The 23,365-nt window shown below is 30.6% G+C and overlaps 1 protein-coding gene across 3 annotated transcripts; it reads left to right on the top strand.

The window, feature by feature from the left end:
* The first annotated feature begins 911 nt into the window (after positions 1–911).
* Positions 912–21,454, top strand: LOC139091735 (uncharacterized protein CG45076-like). 3 transcript variants are annotated; one of them, XM_070641896.1, is made up of 12 exons: positions 912–1,066; positions 1,160–1,336; positions 11,324–11,407; positions 11,576–11,608; positions 11,686–12,045; positions 12,135–12,271; positions 12,333–12,490; positions 19,706–19,898; positions 19,959–20,093; positions 20,156–20,287; positions 20,585–20,737; positions 20,833–21,454. In XM_070641896.1, exons 2-12 carry the CDS (start codon positions 1,247–1,249, stop codon positions 21,203–21,205), a joined length of 1,848 nt encoding a protein of 615 aa, XP_070497997.1. In that variant the 5' UTR covers positions 912–1,066; positions 1,160–1,246; the 3' UTR covers positions 21,206–21,454. The 3 variants fall into 3 exon arrangements, with proteins under 3 accessions (XP_070497997.1, XP_070497998.1, XP_070497999.1); XM_070641897.1 differs by having other exon boundaries at positions 1,024–1,336; positions 19,724–19,898; XM_070641898.1 differs by lacking the exon at positions 11,324–11,407 and having other exon boundaries at positions 1,024–1,336.
* The last annotated feature ends 1,911 nt before the right edge of the window (positions 21,455–23,365 follow it).

Here is a 23,365-nt window from a genome sequence, read left to right as displayed (position 1 = left end):
TTGATCTGTGATAATCGTTTGAAGTTTTTTTGACGGCCACCTATCATTCAAGCGCCAATGCGTATGGCAGTTAACTTGGACACCAAATTAAAGCTTCTTGGCAGCCATTAATAGTTTGTGCCGATCGGGTTAATATTAAGAATTTAATAAAATCTAAATATATTTGAATCATGATCTGCACTAAGGCTATTCGAGGCTAATATTATATTTAACGATTAAGGGTACCCCAGACCTCTGCACTCAGTAGACCTACAATTCAATGTGAAATTAGCAACAACTATTACTTAATCGATCCATTAATTTTAGTTTATCGTAATTAGATGTCAATTATGAGATTTTTAAGTATTTGTCAGTGCCAATGATAAGGAAGTGTGAAGACTTTTAAATAGCTTGAAAAATAAAGAAAACAAAAAAGTCAGTGACCTACACCAATTTTATTTGTGCTTATTATATTTTTGACAAACATTTATTTACGTTTTCAAAACATTTAATTAACAATTAAGAAATTTCATTCACAGACATTGAAATTTTCGTGTATTATTTAATTTCGGAAGTGAGAAAAGTGAGTCATAAAATGAATGAATTGATTGTATCTAAATTGATATTTCTCATCTTATTTATTGCTCATAATAGCCATTCTCGTCATTCTCATCCTTATATTGTATGCATGCAAGGTAGTATAAATATTTACATCGTCATCGTTGTAAATTTTTTTCTTCTTCATCATCACTTTTGTGCTGCAAAGTTCGTCTTTAATTTGTATCGGAAAAATTGTTCTCCAAATAATCTGATGAGGAATGAAAAATACGAAAAGGAAAGAAAAACAAAAAAAAAATTATAAAAGTAGCGTGCACCTAAAAATAGTCAGTGGCCACGAATTGCTTACGAATTGTTGGGTGTATGTCATATGTATACGATCTTACTCCACCACACAAGAATTTTTCACACATATTTTTTTCCTTTTCATTTTTTTTTTGTTTTTTTCATCGAGTATAATTAAATTCGTCTCAAAATTTTCAATTTTAGATCATCTCCGACCGTTCGACTGGCGTGAAGTAGCCAAAAAGTGAGCTTTATTTCTAGTTTCTCTTAGTGAAAAAAAGATCTGGAAGTGAAAGCATAATTTTAATTTTTTGTTTTATTTATTTTTACGGAACAGAAAAATTTGTGGTGAATTTTTTTAATTGATCCCCAAAAAAATTGAATTTTAATTTAAAAAAGAAGAAAAACAAAATTCTTAACCAAAATGGTTTACGAAAGTGAATTCTATACCCGTCGTCCATATACATCGACCTACACATCTACACGACCAACTATTTCGTCATACACCTTAACGGTAAATATTCTAGAACATTATTTTTTGTGTTGTAAACTAAAAAACAAAAAATTTTAGATAATTAAAGTTTAAAATTAAATGATGAAAAATTTATAGTGTTGCAAATGGTTTCATTGTATAAGAAAAAGTTTGAAAGATGAAGAAAAAAAAGTTTTTTTTTGTGAGATGAGAGCTCAAAAAAGTTTATTTTTGGAAAGGAAAGATGAAAAAAAAATAGTAGAAAAAAAAATTAATGGAGCCAATTGCAAGAAATGAAAAATTTATTAAAAGAAAAATTTGTGACATTGCCAAATATTGAAAAATTTCCTTTTAAGCTGTGACATGAAGTTTTTCCAAAAGTTGCAAGTGAAGAAAATTCTTTTTTTTTATTGTAAAATTTATGCGTGAAACTTTTTCATATAAAATATTGCTTTTAAGTTGAAATTTCCCGGGAGTCGTGAGAGAATTTTCTTATTTATCGATAATGCCAACAGTTCATGAAGACAAAAGCTAGATAAAAAGAAAAGATTTTCTTCCCTTCAAAATTTCGATTTTTTTTATCATTTTTTTTTTGAGTGAAAAATAAACAAGAACAGAAGAAAAATTAAAATTAGAAAAAATTTTCCTTTTCTCTTCGCATTGATGTGAGTTTTGCAAAATGAGTAGCACGTCATAAATTACAAGCGAGTCTAGTACATTCACATTTTTGAATGTGTGGATGAATTAAGTTCTATAAATAAAGAGGAACATTTATCGATATTTCTTTATGTATACAATTATTCTTGTTTATTTTCTACTCAAAATCAAGAATATTGTCATCATATTTACATGTTTTTTTTTATTATTTGACTACTTCTGATTCACACACACATTTATTTATTTATTTACTTATTTTTTTTTGATTGGATTGCATTTGTTCAATTCCTTGCGATTCTACTTTATTGTCACATGTATATTTTCTATTTCTATACATTGTTGAAATGATGATGATGATGATGATGCTTGAAGAAATTGGAGCATTTGAATAAAGAAATGTTACAATTTTTTATCATACTTTTTTGTTAGTTTAGATTTTGTTATTGCAACAATTTAGGAATTTATTCATAATATTGTGATTGGGGGTAATTTATTGGAAGGATCCAGGAAAATTTGTGAGCAAGTCATAAAAATATTAAAAAACCACAAAATAACCACAAAATGAGAAAAATGTTTGCCAACTTTCAAATGCATTGCCAAATGTACTTTAAATGAATTTTTGCATAAAAATATTAAAGACGATGAAAAGTTTCTTGGCGGCATGATGATATATGTGATTAGCACGATTTATATTGAATGCCTTAAATGTTTTAAACCCGAGCTATACAACACAAATGAAGAAGGTCGAACATCAAATTAAAGTTGCCACTATATGGCAGCCATATGGAGTCCATCTGATGTCAACAAAAGAGATTTATTGGAGCCCTAAAAACTCCCTGGATGAGCCTTCAAATGAATTTGTGTTGCTCGGGACTTGTGTGACTTCAAAAACTATTATTGAAGATTTATTTGGGTAAATGTTTTAAAAGTCACGTCAAAGTTAAACGACTTGATGAAAACAATAATAAAATGTTCATGCGACCTAAAACAAGCCAAGGTTATCGAACCAAATAGAGATTTTGTGTCCCTCTCGGAATTACAAATTTAAAATATTTAAATTAAAATCTTTAATAAAAATCTCAACAAAAAGATTTAAAAAATGCATTAGATTTACCAAGGATTTAATAAAATATGCATAAACCCACGTGTTGGACTCATTATTCTCTAGACAATTTTACATCACCATAAATTTTGCGAGTCATGAAAATCTGTCATGATGAGCTTCCGGTGAAGAAAAATATTCCGAGAAGAATCTTTTTTTTCTGAAAATTAATTTTTAATTTCTTACACGTTATATTTTAGTCAATATTATTTAAACATTTTATGGCTTCCTTTTTGAATTTTATATTGGAAAATTTACACAAAAAAAATCAGTGCATTTTTAATTCACTTTTTAAGCCATTATTGGTGCTTTTGTGAATCACAAAAGAATATGTAATCAAAAGATTTTTAAAAATCAATTTTAAATTGCGATTCTATCAATATGATACTCGGAAAGTACAGGGTGGAGATATGGGTGAATATCCAGCACCAGGTTGACTTGACTCTGGGCTAAGGCCCTAATGCTTGGGGCCAGGGTCATGCTAGCTTTTAGTCTGATTATTGTTCATTTTAACGCCGTGTCCCTTCCGGGTATTTTCTCCATAAGAGCTCGAAGTCGTCTTTTTCATACAAAATTCAAGTTGACTTCGAGTTCTGGTCTCCATCAATTATCCAATCACAAATTATGAATGAATTTATTAATTGTTGCGAAATTTGCTTAGGATTAAAGTTTTTAATTTTCTATTTATCAATAATCTTTAGTATAACATCGATTAATATTTATTTGCTTACCTTATTCCACTGTATGATTCATTCTCATATCATTGAGAATATGTAAAATCTTGTCGCTAAATTCCTCTTTTTGTTTGATTAAAGTGTCAATAAATACTCAAGTGAATAATCTCCATAAAATATGCTGAAAGATCAAATTTAAAATTGAACAAAAAATCAATTAAGTTGAAATCATTTCTGATGAAATAATAAAAATTATAAAAATTGAGCAACTAGCTAGAAATGTAAAAGAGTAAAAGAAAAGAAAATTTTATTGCAGAATCGCCATTCAAAAAATTCCTCCTTAACGTCTACGCGAGAAAAATTTCTTTCTATCTATTATACGATCAGCCTACACATGTGCGCGCAATGCGAAAAAAATCTGACAACTTTAGTTCATTTACACGAACGAAAGAAAATGTGAAAATTACAAAAAATACGGAAAAATCAATTTGTGGGAAATATTGGCGTTTTTTGATTTAATTCAAGCTTAAACACTGCCGATTAACATGAAAAATCACCTAATGCTGTTGATATCTTAGAGGCGAAAATTGTTGTTTTTCCGCTGAATGACTAAGCCTTAAGTTTCGCGTTATTTTCTAGAATATTCCTAAAATTCGCTTAAACTTACACAACTTAAATTCACACACGACATATTAATCATCAAACATATCACGTTACAAAAAGTTCATTTGAAAGATAATCCATACAACTTTTATGAAATGAATTAAAGTGTTCTATTTCTGATTTGATTGTGCGTGACAAGTCGAGATATGTTTATTATTTCAGCCAATGATCCATCTCTTTTGTGAGTGTCAAATTCTTTTGCACGAGGTTTTCATTAATATGTTGTTCACACACAGACATAGACAATTTTGCTTGTGATTTTGCCTTTTTACATTTAAACTCATAAATGCCGACAGATCGTGAATGAAAATTTAAAATATTTTTTTCACTTACACTGTACACACAACGCGAGCTTCAGTGGCATGTTTTTCTCTTTTTTTACTCATATTTGAAAACAGGTGCTTGGAAATGTGCCAAAATAGATGAAGAAAATTTCTCATCCAATTTTTCATTTCTTCTGCCTGAATTGCAGTTTTTACGGTTTTCTCAAATTTTTCTTGACATGGCTGAATAAGATTCAAGCGAAATAACAAAAAAAAAGTACTTTGAAGTGTGAAAGACGCGATTTTTCACTTTTTAACAAATTTATTTCCAATAAGCCCTAGACGTCTATGTTATGTATGAATTTTATTGTACACAACTGTTTGTTTGTTCACGTTCTCGACATGCAATTATTACAAATCAATTTTCAATGTGAGTTTGATGAAAATATTTACAAAGTCTTCTTTACGGTCTATTTTTAAAGATTTATCTGGATTATCAGAATAAAATCAAAATAAACTTGAGTAGCTCGAGAATCAGAGCTGATTTTGATTCGTATTTTATACGGAAAAGGTCGACTCGAGTCAATTCGATTCCATACACAATTCAAGTTGACTTCTGGGTCTGATTTATGTAAATAGAATTCTAATGAATTTCACATTCTTAAAAATGAGTTTTTGTTTAATCACATTCTGGGAAGGCCTTAAATATATCCTTTGCATTTTGGGAAGTTAGACCGGATTTTCTCAAATCTGGCCTGGGGCTAGAATCACGCTGGTCTGGAGCAGAATTTCACAAAATTTGACCTGTGGCTAGAGTCACGCTGGTCTGATTTTCGGCAAATTTCGACACTGTGTGCTATCCGAGACTGATCAGTATCTACGCTCATGACATGAAAGTACTTAATTGTTAATATGTATTTTAAAACTTTTGTCTAGAATTGTTTTCATAACAAATTAATTAAAATAAATGAGCATAAATTGAGTTTTTAATCCTCACTGATGATTAATTGATCAACATTGAAAAAATTGATTTCAATATCAAAATCATTTCAAATTAAGTTTTTAGCCTTCATGCAAAGCGCTTCTTTCATTTTTGAAAATTTCATCATGTAAAATAAGATAAACAAGAAGTTTTTGCATTTTTTTTGAGAAAAGTTCTTTAAATAAACATGAGACAGCCCACGTATACAAGATGATGATGATGATGATTTTTGATGATATTTACTCAGCTCTAGGGCTTCAATCTGTTGAAATTTCTCATCCTATTAAAATTGATTGAGAATTTTTTTTGAAAAAATTTCTTTCTTATGCTGTTGAAAGCTGAATGGATTGCACAGCCATACTTCATAAAATCATTTACATGATTAAGCGAGATGCTGTAACGTGACCTTAATTAATATGAATTTTACACTCTAGTCAATTGTTTTCCACTTATGATCAGCAGCTAATTTTGACTTTATTACGTACAAAATCGCTTTGTGGTGATGATGAAAATTCAGATTTATACTTCATACTCTATATTTCAAATTTTGTTAAGCTCAATGAAAAGAGAAGAAAGAAATTAACATGTGTTTTATGGCTGTTTATAACAAATCACTGCTTCCTTTTTGTTTGGAATTTTCCCTAAACATTCAAAATATTTTTAAAAATTTACTTCTGTAGTTTTTCTAAAAAAAAAAGTTTAAGAGGAAATTTTTTCTGCCTTTAAATTTGAGCAAGAATTTTGTTACAAAAAAAAAGTTTGATTATCAAAATTTGTAAAATTGGACGATCAAATTTCCAATCTACAGAAACGAGAAATACCGTGGGAAAAGGTTCCATTTGTGCCAAGACCAAGTTTGATTGCTGATCCAGTCACTGCATTTGGAAAGAAAAAGTCATTGTTGGAAGAGAAGGATAATCGAACTTATGGATCACTTGTACAACGATTAAAAGCTGAAATTGTGCCAAAAAAGCTGTCAGAGTTGCGTCCATTGGGAGATTATGAATCACCACGTGATCAAACGAGAAAAAGAGTTTTTAATGAAATTCATCGCCAGCAGAAAATTCGTGATGCTGGTGGTCTTTCAATATATTTGACAGACAAACAAAGTATGGACGTTGTGTTGCCAAGACTTCACGGAAAACCTGAGGAACTGCCAAAACGAGAATTTAAACGTCCAATATATTAGAGAAAATTCTCTTTTAAATTTTTTTTTTCTGTTTTTATTTATTTTCGATTAATTTTAGTAGAACACAAAAAGAACTAACACAGTATTAATTCGCAATAGAGAATTAGCGAAAAAGGAAAAACAAATTTTTTTCTGAACCGCACTAACAAATGTTTTTTTTTTTTTTATTTGTCCAAATTTAATTTTATGTTTTTTTATTTGTATTTTCACTCTGACTATACTTTCTGAGATACACAAATATACGAATGTAACATACAAATAAGTCCTTTATAATTTGGTTAAAAGTTCTAATTTTTTTTCGGAAGCTTGTTCTTCTATTCATACTAGTTCTTCAATTTGGATTGTCCATTTTACTTCTGTAACAAATTTTCTTGAATTTATTTGCTATCTTTAGTCATCTTCAGGAATGTCGTTAGCATTGCTTAATCATTTTCATGATTTTCTTGGTTCACGAGAGACACAAATGAAGATGGCTCCTTAACAGAGCTTTTAAGGCTTTGGTAACGCTCTCCCTTGACATAAAAGCATGTGCTCAATGAGCATCTTATGATATCTAGTGAGCATGCTCATTGGTAGGGCAAGATGCTCATTAAACATATTTTATTGCTTGTATATTACGACTTGAATTTAAACCAAAAGAAATCAGCGTCGTAGTTGTCAAAATTAGGCAATGTAGCACTGGCCTGTGCTTTCTTAATGCATATCGCTTGGGGTTCACCCAAATTTCAATTCTACATGCCAAAATCTGTTCAAAATTGTCATAAAATTTCAACTTTAATTTTAAGCTACTTTTTCAAAGACTCTTAATCAAACAATAATTCAACAATGCAGAAACCATAAAAGTTCAGTACATAGCTTAATAAAACTCATATGCTCCAATTAGAAATGATTCAAGAATGTAACCAAAATTGCATCAAGACCTTGGTATCAAGCTGAGTTTAATAAATGAAATGGATCAAGAGAGAAAAATGCTCAAAAATTCATTTCGACAGTTTTGCAGAAGCTTCACAAATCACTATTAATGAAACTATGTTTGACTTTTTGAAACAGGAAGAGATTTTCAATTTCCGATAAAAATTTTCATTGTAACTCAATCCAAATAAATGTCTTGTAAGGATTTTATTTTACACAAATATACTATTCTTTTGTAACTTGTTGTTAATGTCAATAGTTGAGCAAATAAACTCTATAGATTTGATTTTGTAACTCTGCTGAAAAGACAGAATTATTTTCTCTTTACTTTGTGCTGTTGATCAATGTTTCTACACTGATGCTTGCTTTTATTGAGTATATTAGATTGAGTAGTTGAATCTTATTAATGCTTATAGTTTCAATTGTTTTGTGGAACTATATAGATAGGGGATGGGATGTGGGCCAAAGTTTTGTGAATTCAAACAACCCAATAAGATTAAGGCTCAATAAATGCAATCATTATCTGACTTATGACTCCAGATTTTTTTTGTCATGTCTCGTCCCTTTATGTGAAATTTTTACAAGCACTGATGTGAAAGATGCTTGGCTGATTTTGTTGGAAAGTATAAAACTGTTTTTTCATAAACCATAAATGAAATTAAAAACTTTAAACTTAAAAAAAGCAAAAAAAAAAACTTTAAAAATTAAAAAAAAAAACTTTAAATGTTTCAATTTCTTTAGTTTCATCAACAAACAAAGAATTTTTCATTTAATATAATCATTATTTTTTTATGTGTTGTGAAAATTAACTAAAAAACTTTTACTGAGACTGATTTTTTGTCTTCTCCTTTTTCTCTCTAATTTCTTTGTGCTGAAAACGAAAAAAAAAAAAAACTTACAAAAATCTTAAAAAACCACACACATTAACTGTGAACGTAGAATCCACGTATCTACACTGTTCAAGATACACCAACTGCACGTCGGGCTGATCAACAATACTCTTATTCATATTCATCAGCAACCGAGTCATCATCATCGTCAAGCGATCCATACTCACGTCCAAAACGATCAACTTATACAAGTGAGACAACCAGAAAGAGTGAAACTGGTCCAGGAGGATATAGCTATGATACTGAACGCAAAATGACTACTGGTTCAGGTCCTGGTGGCTACAGTTACAGCTCAACCACAACTGGTCGTTTGCCTTATGGAACTACATACAGACACTCACACTTCCGTGTCTAAATTCATAATAATAATCGACTTAACTTCACACCAATGCTTTTGACTTTGAAATGGCTCTAAATATATAATTTTTTTTTTCTTGTCTCTCGTGTTTATTTATCCTTACGATGGCTAACGAACAGTAAAGTGTGCTCACTAATCATAATAATAATAATGAAGATGATTCTTAATATCTAGCGATAAATATACATACTTATTTGTGACTAATTACTAATTCTGATTACTTTCACATATACCAATTCTATTTACACACTCACTTTACTGTTCGTCATCACCTTCTTTCATTCTGAAATTCCGTTCGAAAGAAGAAACACTTTTTATGTTCATGAGTATTCGGATGAATTTTGTGTCTAAAATTAGCACAAAATATATATTTTTTATGAAAATTTATTATTTATTTTCTCAATAAATATGTAGTAAATGAATTGAGAGAATTTTTTTTAGCAAGCAATAAAAGCAATCAGCTATGAAGCAATTAAAATTTCATACTTTTTTATATTAAGCTATTCACTTAAATTATTTCAGCATATTTGAATGAGATTTTCATTTCGTGCAATTCCAGAAATTATTTTATTTTTGTGTTTAATTGAATGCGAAGAAGAAAACATTGGGGCTTGCAAACTTTTAATTACGTTGCTTTGCAGAAAAAAAAAGCCCCAAAAGTTTCCCAAAACAAAATTTTACAGTGGAATGTGAAAATAAAAAGTTAATTAATTCGTTTAATAAATTGAATTAAGAAGATTCATAATTGTTGTCCAGCTTTATCTAAACTTGTTTTGTTTATGGTTCATTAGGAATTTGTAGGGACAAATGTAATAAATATTTATGAATTATATTTTTTGTTTGGAGCAAATTTACTTTGTGATTGTCCTTTGGAAATTAGATTTTATGCTATTAAGCTAAAATGGGCTAGAATTAATGTTATTTTGGGAACGTATGTTTGTAGTCCCGAGCGACTTAAATGAAGAATGGTCCGTTAAACCTTTTTTATTAACACCAAATGGAAAGAGCCTCTGTTTGGCATCCATATGACTGTCCATTTGGCGTTCATATGGTTGTCTGTTTGGCGTCCATATGGCTGTCTGTTAGGCATCCATATGGCTGCCAAACATAGGCAATTCTCCAATTTATTGAGATAAAAGAGGTTTAGCGGGGAATTAAAACTTCTGTGACTAAGTCTTCACAATTTGTGTCGTTCGGGATTGGGAATACGACAATTAACGTTCATGCAAGTAACCAGAGTGTGATTATTTGGCCAAGAATATCGAAATTGTTCATTTTGGTACCTAATTGAATTTTGCTGTAAAACAATATCTTTAAATTTTCCCAAAAATATCTGCTTATAAATCTTGAAATTAGGAACTAAAATTACGCAGCAAAATTTATATTTTTGACTCAATAGCCATCTAGGAAGGATTAGTATTTAAAATTGAAATTTAATATAAGAAAAACCCGAGCGACACAATGCGGAAAACTGAATTTTTCTTCGTAAAAATGAGTCAATATCAGCCGTCATGACGCCATTAATTTTGCGTCTTACCGTTAACACGGCGATGTAGTGGTACCTTATCGATTCGCCACTGACGCTCAATTGAGCTCTATCCTTCCGAGTGGTTGTAGCGTCCAACTCCATCGTTATACGTTGTGCTGGTCGGGATAATGAAGAATTAACATCAATTTTCAAGAAAGTCTGAAAAGTAATACTCTCAAAAATATCTTAGGAGTCGTTCACTTATTACGTTTGTTACTTCTTAAACGGGATGGTCCGCAATTTTGTAACAGTTCTATTCTTGAGAGCATATTCTTTGTCTGCTAGGGAATAAATTTATTTGTGCGTAACATAACAAGTCAACAGCCCCTAATCCAATTAAGTATCAATTTTTGCGCTTCTATTTTAACAAAGTTGATAGCTTAAAAGCACAGAAAGTTTATTTTATAAAAAATTCTCATCAATATTTTGATGCTTTATAACTCATTGATTGTCATGGTATTAAGTATCAAATTAAATTTTTGAAAATCTGTGACGTATTTGTTTAGGATCTAAAAGCATCAGATACCGACATTCATGAGAAAACAATCAATATTCTGGTTACTGTTAGCTACCTAGAAATGACTGGTTGCAAATAAAGTGGAATCATTTTTTTCGTTTATGGAGAAACTTTTTGGCTTACGTGACTCACATACAATAATAACGCTTAATGAACCTAATAATTATTCTAAACAAAACATCTTCTTGCCTTAGTTATGAATCTTCACACCAACATCAATTAGTACTTGATTACGTTCCCTTAATTAATGCATATTCCTTATTATTTGTCAAAAAAAAACTTTGAATTCCACAGTCAAGTTACGATCGTGATTTTGACGATGACATCACTACACCTACTTACTACAACTCACCTTCTTATCTTCCTTACCGCTACTACGTATGTATTTATAATTATTATATTGCTTCCTTGCCTTTTTACTGACTATTGGATGATATTTTTTTTTATCTCAAAATTTAAAGCAACCTACACATTTTACAGACACAAGTGTTGAATAATTTCATTTAACGTTTATTTTTTTATTTTTCATTCTTCTCGCATGTTCAGTCACCGATTAGCGTAATTCCCACTTATTCACGAGTAAGTAAAATAAAAAATTACGCAAATTATTCTGTTTACAATATGATTTGTTCTCTTCCTTTTTAATTTAAATAAAGGTTGGTGGCATTAATCGCCCATCATTTAAATTCTCATATGATGACGACTATCCAACAGAAATTGGATATTCAACTGCTAGACGTTCTATCCCAATTCCGATGACCCGCATTACAACATCACCAATGAGAGTTTATCGTGAACGCGTATCACCTGTTCGTGTCATCACGCCATCGGCCCGCATTTACCGTCGAGATGCATACTCACCTGTTCGTGTCATTACAAGTCCAACACGTGTTGTTTCAGTTCGTGTCCGACCATCTGTATTGAGTCGTGAATTTGACCGTATTGAACGTAAGCATCGCATGAGTCCCATTGGATTTGATGCTACTGATGAATGGTTGAACTCACCTTATACATCGGTATGTATCATGTGATGGGTGGAACTCAATAGGTTTCATCCCTTTAGCATACTCCTTTATATCCTTATTAATTTAATATTGTTATTTAGACTTTTAATGATGAAACAAGAGACATTCGTGCACAAACAAAGAGATTGTTGAGAGAAGTCAACGAGCCAATTCAACGTGCACCAAGTGTTCCACGTTATACTCGTGCCTTGAGCGCTCAACCAAAAACATACAGCAGGTAAGATGCATAATTTTCATGTGATTCTTTGTAAAGTACAATTTGTTCCATTGTATGGTAGATTTGATCGCGATTCAGTCCCTGACAAGTATGGTGACCAACAAATTGATAATGAATTTTATGTCAATAAGAACATCCTTCGTCCAACTCGTAAGACAAGAGATCAAATTGAAATTCTATCAAAACTTAAATATCATGAAGTTCCAAAGCGTTATTCCGGTGAGTAAACACACGTATGAAATTTAATATGCAAAAAAATTTTCTCTCTAAATAATATATAAATCAAAAGAATAAGAAAAATTAAAAGCACCAAATGAGAAAAAAAATGTCAAGAAAAAGAAAAAGAAAGTTTGTGTGCGTTTTCTATTGCTATATCTTCCCACATTTTCTAAAATCTTTTTTGCATATAATCACACATTTGCATTTGCAGACAAAAAAAAAACACGAATACACACATACACAAAACACACATACACACACAAACACAAATTAAGCTCTTGATTAATATCGCAATTTTTGTGAATCATGTTTGAAGAAATCGTGTTTTAATTAAAAATGTTGAATTTTTGTTATGTCAGAAATTTTTTTAAAGGTATAAAGAGGATATAAATCTCTTTTCCATGCAGTACAAATCTATATTTAGCTTTTATACTTTTCACACCTCTTTGCAATTTTTTAAAGGAATTTTTGTGATGAATTTTTGAAGTTTTGATTTTTGAGTTTTAAGTAAATCTACATTGGAACAGGAATTTGAGGTATTTTCACGGTTGTTGTTTTTGTAATGTACTACCAAGCTTGGCCGAACCAAATTTAGACACAATCAGATTATGTGTATTTAGTAGGGATGATAAACGTAGAGCGTAAAAATGTCCAGAGCACAAAGTCAACTTATATTCAAATGAAATCGAGTCGACTTTGAGCTCTTGAAATTTCCAAAAATCCGATTTCAGGCTAACTTAACTCTGGTCTGAAGCTTGATTTAATTGAATCTACTCGAACAGATAATGATCATGCTCATGACTATGTTAACAATATTAAGGATGCTCAATTATATCGATTGAGGTTAATTAAATTTGTTCTGTTTACTCATGTACTCATGGGGACACTCATTTAGATGATGGTGCTCATTGTGGGTTAGTGTTAGCCTAGAACCAGAGTTACGTTGGCATGGACCAGGATTTTCTGTCTTTTCTGCCCTTTGGGTCATTCTGGAAGGTTTCCTGTAGTCCTGTGGTTATTTGGTGCACTTTATGGTTAAGATAAAAAATTGGAGCATTGTTCATACAAAAAGCAGGAGATGAAGTTTTGGTCAACTTCAAAATTTGGGAATACTTTAAAAATAAGCGATAGTAGGGATTTCAAACTTTAGTTTAGGGACTAAACAATGCTCTGTTTAAACAATAAAGTATAATATTTTGCAAATATTTTGTGAGAGAATTTTGAGGATATTCAAACCTTATTTTTCAGGAATGCACACTTTTGAGAACATTTTCACCTACGTAGCTCTAAAATAATTGAAACTTAATACTTTAAAATTCCCTTCATTATACATTATTTAATTATTTTATATATTAAATCCACACAGTTTTCATTGAAAATCATCAAAACACATAAAATCTTAAGACGATCAACTTTAAACTCCATAAATTTATCACAAATTATTTTCTTTAAAAGCAATGCTAAAGTTTTTTTGGCAACTTTGTCTGAAATAAAATCTTTCGATTTACAAGTTTCTTCCTATAATTTGCTTTGCTGTGATGTTCATGTTGTATTTTATTTTTCCTTAACTTAACTTTAACTTCACATAAAATTCATGATTTCACGAGTGCACCCTCATTACTTTCCAATAAATGCATCAACTGGGAAGCTAGTTGTGAAACTTAATATCTACTAGATATCTAACTTATTATAACTTTTAACGATATAGAAGACACATAAGTTGTGAATTTATTTTGCTAATTTAAGAAGCGGTTTCAGTAATCTCTAGGATTATTGAAACCTAAATAAAGCACTGAATTTGATTTTTCCTTTTCCTAATTCCAACAAAAAGTATCAAACAAAAAAAAAAAATATAAGCTACAAATACTGTTAGATTTGTTATGTCAACCACAAAAAAATATTGTGTTATAATTAAAGGAATTAGTCATTTGGCAACCGCACGTATCGTAGGCGATGTACCATACTATAGTCGCCGAAGCTTAGCACACGAATTCGATCCACTTGATTACAGTGTCGATAGAGTTCGGAATGATGTTTACTATTTATCCTATTATGCAAAGAATCGAGATGCTGTTGCTGCCGATGCAAAAAAAGGTAAGCTAGACGATGACTTTTAGATTCATCAATTAATAAGATATAAAACCAACCTAAATGAATGTCTATTAACAGATTATAGAAAACCACTTTCAGACAGTTCAATGTTAAATGTATGTATTGATAGGCAAACAAAAAAATGTTTAAAATTCTATTTAAAATAAAAAATACACAGACATAATCACATTTACATACACATTACATTCTATCTTCCTCCCTGATTCCCCCAAGAGAATATCCACAAATATATATTTTTATCTCATGAAAAAAACACTTTTTTCTATTTTTAACTGTCAATGTCAGTTAAGCTAATTTTTTAATTACATCTTTTTCTCTGTGCTATTATCTCATTTGTCTATAGCCTTGTTTTCTTTGGTTTGTTCCTTCTTTTTTTTATACGAGGCTAAAAAGTGTCATTTTTTGTTTTAAATAAGCAGTGAGGCTTTTTTTTCATATTTGTCATTAACAATAAAACAAAAATGACTCTCATATTTTTATTTACATAATTCATTCTATATCTTTCTCTACAATTTCTCACTATGAATGAATAATGAGTAGAGGCTTTATAAGCAGAGTGGTTATGAATTTATATTTGCAGACATTTTGCCTCTGGTTTGGCAATGGCTTTGACTTCTTTTGTTATAGTTAGGCTAAATTTTTTTTTTGGGATTTGATTTGGATTTACAAAAGCTTTTAGGTATTTAGAAAGGAATTGCTTGGATGTTCAGTTATTGAATAAGCATTGATTACAAACTAGCATACCCGAGTGATATAAATCAAGAAGGCATCCACTAGGGCTTTTTAAACTTCATTAAACCTCTTTTATTAATATTTAATAGAAGTCTCCTGTTTTAGGCAGCTATACCCGGGTAGATAGTTTGACATAATGACTAAATTCGACTAGATCTAGTTAATAACTACAGAATTTGTCAAGTTTCCTGAGTCTGACTAGGTAAAATTTGCATTCTATTCAAGTCGGACTAAGAATTAGACTTCTTCAAACTTACTTATTTCTAGCTTTTTACTGGACATTATGTCAATTCGGACTTAGAAGCAGACATAGTCTAGTTAATAACTAAAAATTATGTCAAATCGGATTTAAAACTAGTCCTAGTCGAACTTAGGTTAATAACTTGACATTATGTCTACTCGATTATGGACGCTAAATAGCTTTCGTAGTGTTAGTAAGGGAGCTTTGATGGAGCCTTAAAACTTTCGTGGCAGAGTCTTCTTTATTCGTGTCGCTCGGGATAGAACCCAATTAATTCCTAGCAATCATTCAAATTTTTACTAGATTTCAATAATGCGTCACAAAAATTATATTTAAAATCAAGTTTGATGATTTCGCAAATCCACTGCCTTAGCTAGTTGCCTCTAGATGCAGCATATAAATAACAACTCTGCTCATCAACCAAAAAAAGCCTGCTTCGGAAAACTTTTGAATTCCACAAAAGCTAATTAAATTTAAATTTGTTTAAAAATTCTTCAAAAAAAAAAAAAAATAGAACAGCAAACAAAAATGTTTTTCTCTAATTTTCTCTCTTTTGTCTAATTGCAGTTGGTAGAGCAAAGAAAGACAAAGAAACTTTCGAAAATAAACCTCTTGTCATCGCAAAGCCAATTATTTTAAATGATAATAAAATTCAAACTGTCATCAATAGCGATGCTCTCGAGTCGAAAATTGAAAAAATTGCCCTTAATGATTCAAATGATATGCCAGCGAGCGGATAAGATGTTTTTGTTATCTTAATTCTATCGTGCTTTTTTTGATTTTGATGATGATGATTTTTTGAAGTTTTTTTGTTTCACACATTTTGATTAAAAAAAAAATTATTTTTTTGTTGAAGTTTATTTGTTTTAAAAATTTTCATTTTCATTACCACAAGCAACGTTTTCATTAGCCACAAATGAACTTGTTCCAATTTCTTATTGCATATTTATTAAGTCTTTCCATGTCTCATGTATAATAATTATCTTATTAAATGTCATGTGAAGAGAGTTTTTCATATTCATATATTTATGACCACGTTCAATTTTTTAATAAAATGGATAATTTCAAATTTTTATCCAATCAATTTTATAAATCTTCGGCATTTGAACAATTTAAGGATTGAACAAATTGAACTGTCTTTAGTAATTTTGATTCGTAATTTGTTTGTATGAATGTCTTTGATGCTCTACAATTTACTTTGTCTTGATCGAAAATCACAAGTTAGTTAATTGACCCATAACTTGACACTAGACCAACGAGACTCGGACCTGGTTTGATATGGTTGAAACCAAATCCGGCACTAAGTCAGGGTAACGTTGACTTGGATTCAGATTTTTGAATGATTAACCGATTTTGGAAAGTCTTTATCTGAAATTGACAAACTTTTTAAAGTTGAATGCCGGATCGGCATATATTGAGATGTTACTAACACGGCAACAAGGTGGCAGTTTACTTAGAACTAAGTGTAATCAACTTGAGACACACAAGCATGTATATTGTCACCCCTTCTCCGTAGTGGCAACATTTGAATATGTGCCGATTGATCTTTTGGAATTTTTGATATATTATAGAAAATATTGTTCTCGAATGGCTTAAGTAGGTTAATCGATCCAAAATGAGGTCTCAAGCAGACGTTACTTTAGCACCTAGTGAGTGTCATGCTGGCTAGGTGCCAGAATTTTTGATTTATTAAGTGATGTTCGGAGTTCTTTCTTGTGATAATCACTGTGAGAAATAATTTTAATAGCTTATTGTACATACATGTCTGCGTTGATATACAGAGTAATTTATAATACAGCAAAGGCAAAGCCAGGCATGTACTTGGTGGGAAAATCATCACATCCACGAACAAAATTGATCCAAATATATAATGAAACTTATTGTCAATAATTTCAATATGATCAGATTAATGAATTCATTTTTAAGTCGCTGGACAGTTCCTGACAGTTTAAGTCAGGCATCAGAATTTTTTCAATTCTTGAATTGGTCAAAATATTTTTTTACTTATTCATCACAAAGTTTTTGACTCATACGAATTTTTTTAAACTTTCTTTCACATTCATTCAAAATAACTTTTAAGAGTCACTGAAATGAGATTGAAATTTTTTTTATAAACTTGCCTGCCTAAAATGTGCAATCACAGTTTTAATAATCAAAGGAAATATTGCATTTCATTTATACACAATTAAAATATGTTGAATTTTTAATTATTTTTAAGAGTTTTAATGGAAAATACAAATACGTAGGATACTTTATTTCGCTTAAATCACATGGATATACGAAAAAATCAGAGAAAAAAATAAAAAAAAAAAATCATTTAAAATATAAACAGCTTGAATTTGTATTTATAATATACCAATATATTTTTAAAAAATATTGTGAAAGAGTTATGTGCTATGATTTGCTTTTTGACTTTGCTCTCATAATTAAACACACTGAAATGGATTTTATATTAATATTCATGGCATATTTCATCATTTTATATTTTATCACATCGCTTTACAGTCAGAGATTATTTTTCTCTTATATTTTTCATGACCATTTATCACCTTCTCTCATCCCTCACGCCTATCACATTCCTTCCTTCAAATTTGTCAAAATAAATTAATTTTTAAAATATTTTTTACTTCAGATTCTTTTTAAATTACTTTTAACGAATTTTTGTTATTGATTGTTAATGAGAATTAATTAATTTTGGTGCTAGTATCATATATCACTTAGTTGTCATAGATTCAAAATGTTTTAGGCTATAATTGAGAACACTTATCAAATTACAACTGATTAGTACTTTTAAAAGAATCTGATATCTAATCATGATAATATTTAATTGATATCATATTTAAGAACCAAGTTGGTTCCGAGTAATTTCATTAATTAAATACAATGAGGAACTAAATGATCACAAATTAGAAAAATGCATATGAATAATAAATATTTTAAAAATATAAATAAATATGCTTTAAACTTAAACACAAAAGCTTTTATATAAATTTTGGCAATGATTTACGGAACCAAATTTTATTGTTTCAAAACGACCTGACAGTCGTTGAATGAAGCGTAAATAAATGTAGTTTTTATATCAGTGTTGGGCATCCTTTTTTTGCATACCACAAATTTGCCACAGAAGCAGAAAAAAATTAATACGACACATTTTTGTAATAAATGTATTCAATATCACAATGATTCAGTTCAAGGCCAAAACTATCAAAAAGTCAACTTTAGTCACTTGATATTCTAGCAACCATTTTCAAATTTCTGTACAAAGGTTGCCCATCACTGGTTTAGATAATTCAAAACTATTAATTAATTTAATTAATTGCAGTTTTAGATAAGAATAATGTTGCTCAATAATATAGAATCAGAATTGTACAAACCCGTCAATCATGACAGGTAGACATTTATAGACCCCACAAAATTGGATTTGTATGAAGATCAAAAGGAATTGGGATTAAGAAACTTCAACTTTACCAAAATCATATAAACAAAATTAAATCTCAATTTGAGATTTCGTTATTCTTGAAAAAGAGAAATTAAAGACAGACAAAATGACAAATGACCTAAATTATATAATTAAAATATATACAAAATTACCCCAAATAAAATTGCCAAAATTTATATAAAATTAAAATTTAATACAAATTAAAAAATTATTAAAACAAAAACCTATTAAAACTTCAAAAAAACGTAAACAAAACTCATCAATGCATACATCAATTAAAACTATTAAAACAATCTATTCGATGTGCCAAGTAAGTAGACATAAAAAAATAACGAAAATAAAATTAGAAAAAAGTTTGGTTCTGTGTTGATTTTTTCTTGTGATTTTTCATGTAAAATTAATTAAAAAAATTTAATAGACAGCATAATGTCAGTAACATGACAATGACATGGCTGTAAAATATTTTTTTTTTGTTCATCTCGATCTTCATCAAATACATTGAAGAATTAAAGAGTATAGAATTAAAATTATAGAGACAATTTGGTGCACCCAAAAGACAAAATTGAAAGATTTAAAATGAAAAAAATAAAAAAAAGCCATTAAAATTCCAAAAATATCGTTATTCGCACATCTTCACACATTTTTCATGATTTCCAACACAAATTCTTTTGCATATAATAATAATTAACAGCTATCATATTGGACCCAGCTCGGCCAACACGTAGATTTGCAGAACCAATGAAATTGGATGATCCTGCAGAAGCACGTAAAGAGGTCGAGGCATTAAAGGCTGCCAATCGTCTCGAGAGAGTTAAAGAGGTTGATGAAGATTTGGAGAAAATTAAGCAGAAGCGTATTGAGGAACGTAAATTAAGAGAAGAACGGTAGGTGGATTCCTTTACATATAATCATCATCCTTCCTTACATTCTCAAATTCCTCACAGTGCCTTAATGGAAGAGAACGTTAAGCAACAAGAAAATGCAAAGAAGGAGGAAGCTGAACGTCAAGCCGAAATTCAACGTCAAGAAAGATTAGCTGCACAAGCTGCTGCTGAAGCAAAAGCCATTGAAGAAGCAAAGTAAATCCACATTTGTTATTTTAATCACTAAGTTATTTCACACCCATTTATTAAAATTGTAGATTAGCTGAGGAAGCTCGTCTTAATGAAGAAAAGCGCTTAGCCGCAGAAGCCGAAGCAAATCGTCTTGCCGAAGAAGCTCGTCGCGCCGAAGAAGCACGTTTAGCTGAAGAGAAACGTTTGGCAGATGCAAGGTATTTTACATATATAATGAATTATTCATGAAAGTACTTTGCTATTCATACGTATGAATGACTTTGAGTGCTGTAGATAACTTTTTAGGGTTATTCTCTTGTTGCGTTTGCATTTTAAAGGGGAAACGACATAGCTTTATGGCATTTTAAATAAAATTAGACTTTATTGATATAAAAATTACTAAGCATAAGAAGGAAGTGCTGTACTTTGCAATATGCATTAAGTGAACGACTCCTTCTAGTTCCATATATAGTAATTCTAATGTCATTCCATTTTAATCATTAAAATTTATGCAGAAAAGCAGCTGAGGAAGCAGAAAAATTAGCCGAAGAAGCACGCAAGCTCGAAGAAGCTAGATTAGCTGAAGAAGCACGCAAAGCAGAGGAGGCTAAATTGGCAGAAGAGGCTCGTCTTGCAGAAGAAAAGAGATTAGCAGAGGAAGCTGCCAAGTAAGAAAGAAAAAAAATGATGACAAATTGTTTTACTATTGATTTTTATTCTGTCACTTCCTCTATATTTTGAAAAAAAATCTTAAATCCCTTAGGAAAGCTGAGGAAGAAGCACGTCTTGCAGAAGAGGCCAGATTAGCAGAATTGGAGAAACTTAAGGCTGAGGAGAATAAATTGGCAGAGTTGGAAAGAATTGCAAAGGAAGAAGAAGAAGTTGAACTTGCAAGACAAGCCAATGAATTAGCCGAACTTGCACGTCAACAAGAGCAAGAATTACAGCCAGCACCTACCGAAGAGTCAGCTCCAGTTGAAGAATCAACTCCAGTTGAGGAATCAGCTCCAGTTGAAGAGTCAGCACCAGTTGAACCAGTTGTTGAAGCTCCAGAATCACCTGCACCAGTTGAGGAAGCACCAGTCGTCGAAGAGAGTATCGCTGAGCCAATTGTTGATGAACCAACTGCTGAATAATTCTATCATGTTGTTAAACTCACAAAATGACAATGAAAAATTCATTAATACAAATTAAGTGCCATATCTATTCATTTTAATGACATAAAATTTCATATTCTGTTGTTGGATATAAAAATTCTAATTACACATTTACGTTCAAAAATACATTTGTTAACTCATATTTTCTACATCATTAATTAATTATCAATCAAAATTTATGGAAAAAATAAAAATAAAATAATAATTTACAAAAAAAAAAATCAATAATAGACGTGATTTATTTTTGAAAAATAATCCTCGAAAATTTCTTTTGCTTCTTATCGTCTTACGAATTGAAATCAATATATTTTTGGTGAGTGTAACTTGAAACTTGGATTTTGGTAAAATGATTGAGATACGAGTTTTCAGCGATTATGTTTATAAAGAGGAAGATAAATGAGGAAAATATTGTTAATTGTGGAATGAGTTCAGTTGAAAATGGTTAGATCCAGTCTTAAATTATTAAAATTTTGTAAGATACACTACAACGGATCAGGAATTTGTAGGGTTCGTCTAAGAACGGCAGACCTGTATTATTTATCTTCACTACTTACTTACTTCCTTGGGCATTACGTTTCGTGATTGTTAAATAAGGTTGGTTCAACGAGTGTGGACTCGTCAGATTCAATGTTTGGCATAGCCAGAATGGATCATGGAGAGGTGGAGTAGGTGCTTGGGTAGGAGGCTGAAGGATGATAAACATATTTATACGTGCAATTTTGGACGAATCCTAGATACTTCTGTGTGATGACTAATAGCATCTGGGTTGTAGAGGCAAAGCAGGAGCAATTTAAGAAGGTATTCAAAACACGGCCAAAGATCTCAATCTTTTGGGACAAAATTTCTAGAAAAAATTTAAAAACCTTTCCTTAATATTTGGATGCAAAAACATCCAAACATCCCTAAAAAAACGTTGTCCTTGCTGGTTAGTTGCTCAGAAAGCACACATTGTAAAATTGGACAAAAATCCGGACTCAGTTTAGTGTGACTCTGGTCCGAGCCCAGATTCGATAAAATCGGACCAAAGGTCAGAGTCTATTCAGTCTGGGGTCAGATATATGAACATTTCTACACTACAAAAATTTAACCATATCTATTTTTTGACCGTAGTGTCCTTATTTAATTAAATTTTTAAATCAGAGCTCGAATTTGACTATAATTTTATATGAAGTCGAGTCGAGTCGATTGTTCCATATAAAATAATAGTCGACTTCGAGTTTTGTCTCAAATAATGTAAATCAAATTTGAATATGGAACCATATAATTTTAACCTAACAACCTTATTGCTTTACACAAATATTTTTATTTCAGGGAAGCCATTCAAATATAAACTTAATAAAACTTAAATTAAAAACAAGGAGAAATGCCAAAACTAAAGAGAAGTGAAATTTGAAGCCATAAAATGTTTTCGTTTGCTTTTCTGCTCCTTAAAATTTTCCAAGAGATTTCACGAATATAATACAAAAAATGGAAATTAAAACGCCTTAATGTAGGCCACATGGATTACACAGTTGTGGGATTTATCATTAATTTATTTAAATTGAACTATTCTCGAGAGCAATTGGGATGAATAGTAAGACAAACAGTGCCTTTAAAGACTTCAAATAATTAAATGAATTGTTTAACTTGCATATCTTGAGTAAACAAATTAGAACGCATTGCGGTTATATTATTTTCAGCAATTAAATTGATCATTGTAATTGTTAGATTTGTACTAAGCTACTTATGTGCTTAATAATTACAATTATCTATTGAAATATGCTGATTATGCGGTTTTTGTTCTTGAATTCTGATTACTGTGAAGATATGAAAAGTTCATGTTTGTTTAGGGATTGTTTGGAAATTATGTGACGCTAAGAGGAAGGAAGGTTTAGCAATCGGCGAAAATCCGTGCTCAGGCTAGTCTGACTCTTGAAACAGATCAGATTCAATAAATTTCGGAATCAGGCCAGATTTCGACCCTGTAATCAGACTTTTGGTTGCTTCTACGCATTACTTACTTTCTTTATTTCCTTGGACGTGGTACGTTGCCATGCGAAGAGAACATCTAAAGCCAGCTCTATCCGTCGAGAAATTTTGCTAATTTGGAATGTTAAGAACTTTAGTGTCCTTTTCTGCACATTAATTCTAGGAATTTCT

The sequence above is a fragment of the Chironomus tepperi genome, unplaced genomic scaffold (assembly GCF_022539635.2).
Source record: "Chironomus tepperi strain 1889 unplaced genomic scaffold, CSIRO-AGI_Ctep_v1 contig_260, whole genome shotgun sequence".
Classification (NCBI taxonomy): domain Eukaryota; kingdom Metazoa; phylum Arthropoda; class Insecta; order Diptera; family Chironomidae; genus Chironomus; species Chironomus tepperi.
Note: the sequence above shows the minus strand (reverse complement) of the source record. Positions and strands in the feature narration are given on the sequence as shown.

What these genes read in the sequence shown, in the direction of transcription:
- LOC139091735 (XM_070641896.1), top strand. Translation starts at nt 1,247, where the DNA reads ATGGTTTACGAAAGTGAATTCTATACCCGTCGTCCATATACATCGACC. An exon ending in CGTAAATTAAGAGAAGAACG is followed by an intron (nt 19,899 to 19,958) that starts GTAGGTGGATTC and finishes AATTCCTCACAG; the next exon opens with TGCCTTAATGGAAGAGAACG. An exon ending in AAACGTTTGGCAGATGCAAG is followed by an intron (nt 20,288 to 20,584) that starts GTATTTTACATA and finishes AAATTTATGCAG; the next exon opens with AAAAGCAGCTGAGGAAGCAG.